The sequence below is a fragment of the Jaculus jaculus genome, chromosome 7 (assembly GCF_020740685.1).
Source record: "Jaculus jaculus isolate mJacJac1 chromosome 7, mJacJac1.mat.Y.cur, whole genome shotgun sequence".
NCBI classification, from domain to species: domain Eukaryota; kingdom Metazoa; phylum Chordata; class Mammalia; order Rodentia; family Dipodidae; genus Jaculus; species Jaculus jaculus.
The window spans coordinates 68,669,232-68,679,037 of record NC_059108.1 but is presented as its reverse complement, the minus strand read 5'-3'; the positions used below and the strand labels follow the sequence as shown (position 1 = coordinate 68,679,037).

The 9,806-nt window shown below is 40.5% G+C and overlaps 1 protein-coding gene across 2 annotated transcripts in view; it reads left to right on the top strand.

Moving 5' to 3' along the window:
- The first annotated feature begins 101 nt into the window (after positions 1–101).
- Positions 102–9,806, top strand: part of Dad1 (defender against cell death 1) — a 39,960-nt gene continuing 30,255 nt past the window's right edge. Inside the window, exon 1 of one of the 2 annotated variants that reach the window (XM_045154924.1) lies at positions 102–378. In XM_045154924.1, coding sequence (XP_045010859.1) covers positions 168–378 — 211 coding nt within the window. In that variant the 5' untranslated portion in view covers positions 102–167. The remainder of the gene's footprint in view (positions 379–9,806) is intronic. The other variant, XM_004661778.2, reaches the window with a different exon arrangement.

Below are 9,806 nucleotides of genomic sequence, written 5' to 3'. Positions count from 1 at the left end.
TCTGGCTGTAGTTCGCATTCTAGGGCCAAAATCTGCGTCTGCGCAGTCGTCACCACGTGCCTCGCCAGCCTATCCGCTCGCGCGAGTGGGACACGCCGGCGCGCGTGCGCGGGGGGACTTCCGTCGTGGCCTAGGGATCTTGTTCGGGGAACGTCCGTCCTGCAGTCATGTCGGCGTCGGTAGTGTCGGTCATCTCGCGGTTCTTAGAGGAGTATCTGAGCTCCACTCCGCAGCGCCTGAAGTTGCTGGATGCCTATCTCCTTTATATTCTGCTCACCGGGGCGTTGCAGTTCGGCTACTGTCTCCTCGTGGGGACCTTCCCCTTCAACTCTTTCCTGTCGGGCTTCATCTCCTGTGTGGGCAGCTTCATCCTGGCCGGTAATTGTCTAAGTCACCCGGGAGCGCGGCTGGGTTCTTACGGCACTCAGATTTCGTAGTAGACCATCGCCCGTGAAGTTACGCTTAGGATGTTTCTTGTGAACCGAGGAATTGAGACTCGGAAATGTTGTCACGGGCCTAATTACAAGCTTGGGAATTAAATATTTTAAGAAGCTCCCTTTGTGTTGTTACACATTTGTTTTCATGATGGCTAGGGAAAAACCCCATTCCAACTTACAGGTAGCTTTAAACTTAAAGTGGGTAAACTTTTATTTATTTATTTTAGAACATTAGACTTAGGAGAGAGAGTAGAATGAGAACGGGCACATCAGGGCATCTTGCCCACTAAAAACGAACTGTAGAGTATGCGCCACTTTGTGAATCTGGCTTTACGTGGGTAATGGGGAATAGAACCCGGGTCTTTAGGCTTTGCCAGCAAGCACCTTTAACCGCTAAGCCATCTCCTCACCCCGTTAATAGACTTAAATGGAAAACTCAACCCTGAGCCGATCTCTCATCTTGGCCTAATTACTACTACCCTCCATGAAATATGTTAGTTTAAGGGATGCAAACATTGGTGTTTTGCATGTTGAGTCACTAGTTATTTGATTTTAACTTTTAGCTGTCCTTAGTTATTTCTTGCGGATGAAGCTGATCTACTTTTTTTAATTATCACCTGAACTTTATTCAGATAATTATGTTCTGTTTTTTTTTTCTTTCTGATTTCTAGCACTTGTGGATTGCCATATTTAATGAGAATTGTCTCTATAAATTTTACTGAAATCTGACCTACCTTTATTTGGTGAACACTGAAAACAAGTTTGTCTCAGGAATGTTAGCCAGTCTGCTTTATAAGTGACCATCACAATGGCTATTCCCATCGTTGGTATTGCCTGCTCTCTGGCTTTGGAAATATGACAGCACTTACCTTCTCTTTTTGCTGTGATCATCATCAATGTGGTCAGTAAGTGCATTTATTTATTTATTTATTTTTGAGGTAGGGTTTCACTCTAGCCCAGGCTGACCTAGAAGTCACTATGTAGTCTCAGGGTGGCTTCGAACTCAAAGTGATCCTCCTACCTCTACCTCCCAAGAGCTGGGACTAAAGGTGTGCATCACCATGCCTGGCAGTAAGTGTATTTTGAGTTGACTTCTAGATATCGTGGTAAATACTTCAGAGACTTACTAGCTTGTTTTCCTTGCCCCCCCAAAGAGTCCAGCATGTGAAAAGCCTTGGGTTCAATCCCCAGTATCTCTGCAAACCAAGGAAAGAAAGAAATAATGAAAGTAATGAAGAAAAGAAAAAAAGTCCTTTGTGTTTGGGAAGATGGTTCAGTGGTTAAAAAAGTGCTTGCTTGCAAAACCTGTGGGCCTCTGTTCAGTTTCCAAGCCACCAAAGTAAACCAGATGCAAAAGTAGGACAAGTGTCTTCCAGGGCAAGAGGCCCTGGTGTGCACAAATGCACAAAAATAGTGAGATTTCCAAATCTTCTAGATAATAGGTAATATGGCCAGAGAAATAAAAGTGAGTTCAGGAAAAAAGGGATTCATGTCAATACATTGTTGCCAGAGAAAGGTATCATCCCTTCTAGGCCACTGACATCAAAGCCTTTTATTTGCTAGATAGATATGCCTTATAATCTACCACTAAGCTAAATCCCCAGTCCTTGTCTTGTATTTCTTTGATAGAATTAACTTTATTAAATAATCAATCTTACTTTTCTACTAGTCCAGATCATTATCTGGAAAGTAGTCTTAATGGAAAATCTGTAATTTGGATGCTTAGCCTTTGTTCACATTTTTGGGGGGAAAAGAAAATCTTGTATCTGCCTATGGGGCTGGAGTTTCTGACACTGGCCGTCCCCCCCCCCCCACGTGTGTGTGTGTGTGTGTGTGTGTGTGTGTATTAATTGGAAGACAATGGTGCAGGGCAGTTTAACTGGAGACTGGGAGATTATATTGGATTAGGTGGTGCCAAATAATGGAGCTTTGAGTGAAAGATAAAGAAATCAGACTGTAGGTACTATAACATTGTATTTTTGGATTAAAGGACAGACAAATTGGTGTTGGTGTGTAGGATGAGTTGGAGAGAAGTTCTTTAGCCTAATTCTCTTAAGTGATTTTTTTTTGTGTGTGTGTGTATATGTGTGTGTGTATATGTGTGAGACAGTCTAATGTATCCTATGTTGGTCTGAAACTGGCTGTGTAGCTGAGAATGACCTTGAACTTCTGATCTTGCTTTCACCTCCAGAGTGTTGGGATTACAGGAGTGTGTCACAGTACCCAATTTATGTGGTGCTGGGGCTCAAGGCTTTAGTGCATGCTATGCAAGCAGTCTACCAACTAAGCTATATCCCCAGTCCCTGATTCTCTTTTTGTTAAGCATTTATTTATATTTAGGAAATGGAGAGAGAGGAAGAGGGAGAGAGAATGAGAATGGGCGCACCAGGGCCTCCAGCCACTGCAAACAAACTGCAGATACATGCGCCACTTTGTGCATCTGACTTTACTTGGGTACTGGGGAATAGAACCTGGGTCTTTAGGCTTTGCTGGCAAGTGCCTTAACCACTGAGCAATCTCTCCAGCCCTTTTCTTTTCTCTTCAGCAAGTGTTAATTTAACATATGCTGTTTCAATATTAATAGTAAATTTTAAACAAATTTAGAATGCTGCCACCAAACTTTGGGCCTAGTTGTATAGTCTGTTTACTTCTATTGCCTCATGGTATCAGGAAGGAGTTAGAGGTAGAGAATTGCCACAGGGGTTACATTGATGAGCAGTATTCCCAATTTCAAACCTCTTCAGCAGCTGCTGTTATCTTAAGGTGGGCCATCTATAGAGGAGGACATCTGTCCCCCTTTTTTTAGAGTAACATTCCAGTGCTGGCAGCCTTTTTAGTTTTCTTTTTTACCAAACTGAAGTTTGTCAATTCACATACTATTTAGAGAGGATAAATAGTAAGACTGTCCTTAGCATAAATGTAGCTAAAGACAGGCATGGTGGTGCATGCCTTTAATCCTAGCACTCTGGAAGCAGAGGTAGGAGGATCACTGTGAGTTTGAGGCCAGCCTGGGATTATAGAGTGAGTGCCAGGTCAGCCCAGACTTGATAGAGTGAGAGTACCTATCTGGAAAAACCACTTAGCTGTGTCCCTATTCATCAGTTTACTTAAAGTCACTTTACAGCTTGGTCTGTTCTGTTTTTGAACCTATGAAATAATTTTGCTTTAAAAAAACCGGGCTGGATAGATAGCTTAGTTCATAAAGTGCTCACTGGAGAGTGCTTGAGTTTGATCCCAGACCCTGCATAAAAACCAGAAGCTATTGGTGTTACCTGTGGGGTCATGAATTAGTGACTAGGTGTTAGCAGTTGCTGGTGGCAACTGTAAGATCCAGCTACCTGCAAGGATTAATTTTTTTCTTTTAAACTTTTTTATTGACAACTTCAGTAATTACAGACAATAAGCCACAACAATTCCCTCCACTTCCCTCCCTCACTTTCCCCTTCACAATTCCACTCTTCATCATATCCCCTCCTTTACTCAATTAGTCTTTTATTTTAATGTCATCATCTTTTCCTTCTACTATGAGAGTCTTGTGAAGGTAGTACTGCAAAGTCATAGATATGGAGAATAGCATTAATATATAGGTATGAATGTTAAGAGAGTGCTTACAGTGTGGTCTGATGAGCATAATATATGCATTTAGTGAGACGAGCAGATGTCCTAGGGCTCATGACCTCCCCTGCCATAGGCCTTTGGTTAGCTTTTCAGTATCAAGCATGTGTTCACTCCCATGGGGTGGGTCTACAGTCCAGTTAGAGAGGAGTTGGTTTCCCCCTTAACAGACATGCCACTATTGCACCTGTTTGGTCATTTGGCCTATCTGGCCAAACTTAAGGCTTGCAGTGTCCACTGTTTTTACCACTGATAGCTTCTGTCACCCATAGGGTTGCATGCAGTCTGGCTTTTTCTAGCTTTCTGTCAGCTGGTCTATAGAGAGGAGGTTTTAGCTCCATTCCAGTTTGATGTCTCAATGACCATGCAGTCAAAGCATGTGGAGCAATAGGGTCTTACAATCTATTTCTGGTGGGGAACCAAGACCTTTGGCAATGGCCTCTTATGTTTTGGGAGCATCAGGAATCTTCCTGGCCAACAACTCATTGGAAAGTATCCTATCCCTGACACTGAAATTTTTCTAGCAATAGCCTGTGGCTTCTGGGTTTGCCACTCTCCAAAAAAGAAGGTTTCCATATGGCTTATTCCAGCAATGTCTTGATTTTTGATTAACCCTCCCCCATCCTTCTTTTACTCAATCTCTTCTCCTGGCCTTACTTAGGCCGTTGCACACCCCTGTAATTGTTCATCTAGTAAATATATGGAACACCATCTCCTTAAGTCCTCCCCTCTCCTATCTAGCTTATAGCCCCTTTCTACCTTACTGGCCTTTGCTACTGATTTTTACCCAGACTCATGTATAAGTCTCAACATTTGTAGGATCCACATATGAGAGAGAACAGGTGAAGTTTGGCTTTCTGGGTCTGGGTTCTCTCACTTAGATTAATCCTTTTCCAGATCCATTTCCCTACAGATTGCATAATTTCAGTTTTCTTTACCACTGAATAGAAGTCCATTGTATAAATGTGCCACATCTTCATTATCCATTCATCAGTAGAGGGACATCAAGGTTGGTTCCATTTGTTAGCTATTGTGAATAGAGTGGCAATAAATATGGTTAGGCAAGTATTACTAAGATAGTGAGAAGAGTCCTTAAGATATATGACTAGGAGTGGTATAGCTGGGTTATATGGTAAAGCTATTTTTAGCTGTCTCAGGAACCTCCACACTGATTTCCACAATGGCTGTACCAGTTTACATTCCTACCAGGAGTGTAGAAGGGATCATTGTCTTCTACATTTTTGCCAGCATTCACTTTGTCACTTGTTTTCTTTGATGATAGCCATTCAGATAGGAGAGAGATAGAATCTGAAAGTAGTTTTAAGTTGCATTTCCTTGATGGCTAAGGATATAAAACATTTTTTTAGATGTTTATAGGCCATCTGTATTTCTCCTTTTTAAAATATGTATATATATATATATATATATACATACACACACACATACACACATATACACATACATACATACATGCATACATACATACATACATACATACATATTTGGGAAAGAGAGAAAGGGAAAGAGACAGATACAGAGAATGGCACATTAGGGCCTGTAGCCACTGCAAACAAACTTCGGACACATGTGCCACCTTATGCATCTGGCTTTACATGGGTACTGGGGAATTGAACCTGGGTCTGTAGGCTTTGCAAACAAGCTCTTCAAACCACTAAGGCATCTCTCCAGCCCTGTATATCTTCTTATGAAGAGTCTCTAGTTAGTATCATAGCCCAGTTTTGTTTTTTTCTTTTTTTGAGGTAGGGTGTTGCTGTAGCCCAGGCTGACCTGGAATGTAGTCTCAGGGTGGCCTCGAACTCATGGCTACTCGAGTGCTAGGATTAAAGGTATGTGCCACCACGCCCTGCTATAGCCCAATTTTTAATTGGGTTGTTTAATTACTTATTATTTAGGTGCTTTTTTGTTTGTTTGTTTTTTGGTTTTTCAAGGTAGGGTTTCACTAGCTCAGGCTGACCTGAAATTCACTATGTAGTCCCAGGGTGGCCTTGAACTCACAGCGATCCTCCTACTTCTGCCTCCTGAGTGTAGGATTTAAGGTGTGCGCCACCACACCTGGCATTCTATTTAGTTTGTTTTCCCCCTTTTTGAATTCTTTCTATATCCTGGATATTGATCCAATGTCAGATGTATAGCTGGCAAAGATTTTCTCCCATTCTGTAGGTTGCTCAATTCAGTGTCCTTTGCTGTACAAAAGCTTTGTAATTTCATAAGGTCCCTGTAGGTAATTAGTGGTTTTATTTCCTGAGCAGTTTTTCCCAGAACCACTTGTGAAAGAGGCTGTCTTTTCTCCAATGAATATTTTTGGCATGTTCTGTTGAAAATCAGATGAATGTTGCTTCCTGGATTAACATCTAGGTCCTATATTTTGTTCTATTGATCTATGTATGTTTCTTTGTGCCAGTGCCATGCTATTTTTGTTACTGTGCCTCTGTAGTATAGCTTCAAATCAGGTATGGTGATACCACCAGCCTTATTTTTGTCGCTCAAAATTGTTTTGGCTATTTGAGGTTTTTAATTATTTTTTTCTTTTGTGTGTGTATGTGTGTGCGCGTGCGCACGCTTCCAAATGAATTTTAGGTTTTTTTTCTTCTTCTATTTCCATGAAGAATGGCATTGGAAATTTGATGGGGATTGAATTAAATGTGTAGATTGTTTGTTAAGGTTGACATTTTCCATTCTCCGTCATACTCCTTCCCCCTCCCAATCAGTCATGGATATCCACCATTTTGTGTCTGGAGGAGCATGCTGTAAGGAGTCCTACCCTTCCTTTGGCTCTTACATGCTTTCTGCCACCTCTTCCACAATGGACCCTGAGCCTTGGAAGGTATGATAGAGATGTTTCAGTGCTGAGCACTCCTCTGTCACTTCTTCTCAGTGCCATGGTGCCTTCTGAGTCATCCCAGGGTCACTACCATCTGAAAAGAGAGGCTTCTCTAACCAAAAGTGAGAGTAGCATTAATATATGGGTATGAACATTAAGAGAAGTGCTTACTAGGCAGTTTGGTGAGCATTGTATATACATTTAGCCAAACACCAGCAGATGTTACATCCCTAGGGCTCATGACTACTTCTGTTGTAGTTTTTCAGTATCAGGGATGTATTCCCTCCCATGGGGTAGTCCTCCATTCCATTAGAGAGTGGTTGGTTTCCCCCATAACAGAAATGCCACTATTGCACCTGTTGGCTCATTTGGCCTGGCTGGCCAAATTTAAGGTTTGCAGTATCTACTGTTGAGTATCTCCACTGGTAATTTCTTTTTCTCTCAATTTTTATTAACATTTTCCATGATTATAAAAAATATCCCATGGTAATACCTCCCCCCACTCTCCCCTTTGAAATTCCATTCTCCATCATATCCCCTCCCCATCTCAATCATTCTACTTACATATACAATACCAACTTATTAAGTACCCTCCTCCCTTCCTTTCTCTTCCCTATCTCCTTTTTAAGTTACTGGCCTCTGCTACTGAGCTTTTTCCTTTTCACGCAGAAGCCCAATCTTCTGTAGCTAGGATCCACATATGAGGAAGAACATGTGGCACTTGGCTTTCTGGGCCTGGGCTACCTCACTTAGTATAATCTTTTCCAGATCCATCCATTTTTCTGCAAATTTCATAACTTCATTTTTCTTTACCACTGAGTAGAACTCCATTGTATAAATGTGCCATATTTTCATTATCCACTCATCAGTTGAGGGACAACTAGGCTGGTTCCATTTCCCAGCTATTATAAATTGAGCAGCAATAAACATGGTTGAGCATGTACTTCTAAGGAAATGAGATGAGTTCTTAGGATATATGTCACCTAGTGTACTTGGAGGAGATTTTCAGCTTAGCTCCATCAGGGTTTCTCAGTGACCTTACAGCACAAATATGTGGAGACTTCAGCAGTAGGGTTGTACCATCGATTCCTGGAGGGAAACCAAGAGCCTGGGCTGTAATGTTTTAAGCAAATCAGGGACCTCCCTGGCTAATAACTCACTGGAAGGTGTCCCATCCCTGGCACTGAATTTTTTCTAATAACAATTTATGCTGTGCTGGGTGTGCCATTGTCCAAAAAAGTAGGTTTCCATATGACTTATTCATACCCTCTTAGATTTTGTTTAGCCCTCCCACCACTTTTCCTTTACTCAATCTCTTCCCCTTATCTTAATTAGGCCTGCCCACCCCCATTAATCTGTTCTACTTGAATATGTGCAGTATCCTATTAAGTCCCTGCTCCCTCCCTATCTATTGCCATTACATCCTCTTCCTAGCTTACTGGCCTCTGCTACTGAGTTTTATTCCTACTCACATCATCCAATGATCTGTCCAATGATCTGTAGCTAAGAACCACATGTAAGAGAGAATGTGTGATGTTTGGCTTTGGGTGAAAGTGGGGGGAGGGAGGAAATTGCCATGGGTTATTGCCTACAGTTATGGAAGTTGCAAATAAAAAATACATTTTAAAAAAGATTGATATTTTCAAAATATTGGTTCTTTCAATTCAAGAACATGGAATGTCTTTCCATTTCCTAGTGTCTTCTACATTTTCTGTCTTGAGTGTTTTAAAGTTTTACATTGTAGTGATCCTGCTCTGTTAAGTGTTTATCAGCTCTAACAGTTTGCTTGTAGAGTCTTTAGGGTCCTTTACGTATAGTATCATATCATCTGCAAATCATGATAATTTGATCTTTTCCTTTCCAATTTGTATCCCTTTTATGTGTGTGTCTTGCATTATTGCTATAGCTAAGAATTCTAATGCTTTATTAAATAAAAGTAGGGACTGTTGACCTTCTTGTCTTGTTTTTGATTTTACTGAAAAAGGTTCAGGTTTTTCCCTTTTTATTATTATGTTGGCTGAAGGTTTGTCATAAATAGCATTTATGATGTTAAGATATGTTCTTTCTGTTCCCAGTGTTTGTAGGACTTTTACCATGAAGGGATGTTTGATTTTGTCAAATGCCTTTTCTACATCTATTGAGAAGATTATGTGTTTTTTTGTCCTTCAGCCCATTTATACAGCATATTACATTTATTGATTCATGTAGTTGAACCATCCTTGCATCTCTGGGATAAAGCCTACTTGGTCCAGGGTGAATGATCTTTTGGATATATTCTTGTATTCTGATTACTGATATTTTGTTGAGAATTTTTGTTGTTGTTGTTTTTTGAGATAGTGTCTCACTCTAGTTCAGGCTGATCTGGAATTCACTATGTAGTCTTAGTGTGGCCTTGAACTCATCATACTGCTCCTACCTTTGCCTCCCAAGTGCTGGGATTAAAGGCATGTGCCACCATGCCTGGCTTTTGTTGAGAATTTTTGCATCTAAGTTAATGAAGGAAATTCATCTGTAAGTTTCTATTTTGTTCTTTGTTTGTCTGGTTTTGGTATCAGGGTGATGTTGGCTTTGTAGAAGGAGTTTGGTTCTTCCCTTTCTATTTTTTAGAAAAGTTTGAGAATAGTTGTTAGTTCTTCTACGAAGATCTGGTAAAATTCACTACTCAATTCATAATACATATGGGCTTGTCCTTTTTTTAGTTAAGAGGTGTTTTTTTTTTTGTAACTGCACTGTATTTGTCATATTATTATGTATTTATCACTGTACTTGTTGTAGATCTATTTAAATGGTTTGCTTATCTTATTTAATTTTGGTAGGACATATAAATCTAGGAATTATCCATTTCTTTCAGATTTTCAAACTTATTGGTACCTATGTCTTAAAGTATGTCCTTATGATTTTCTGAATTTCTT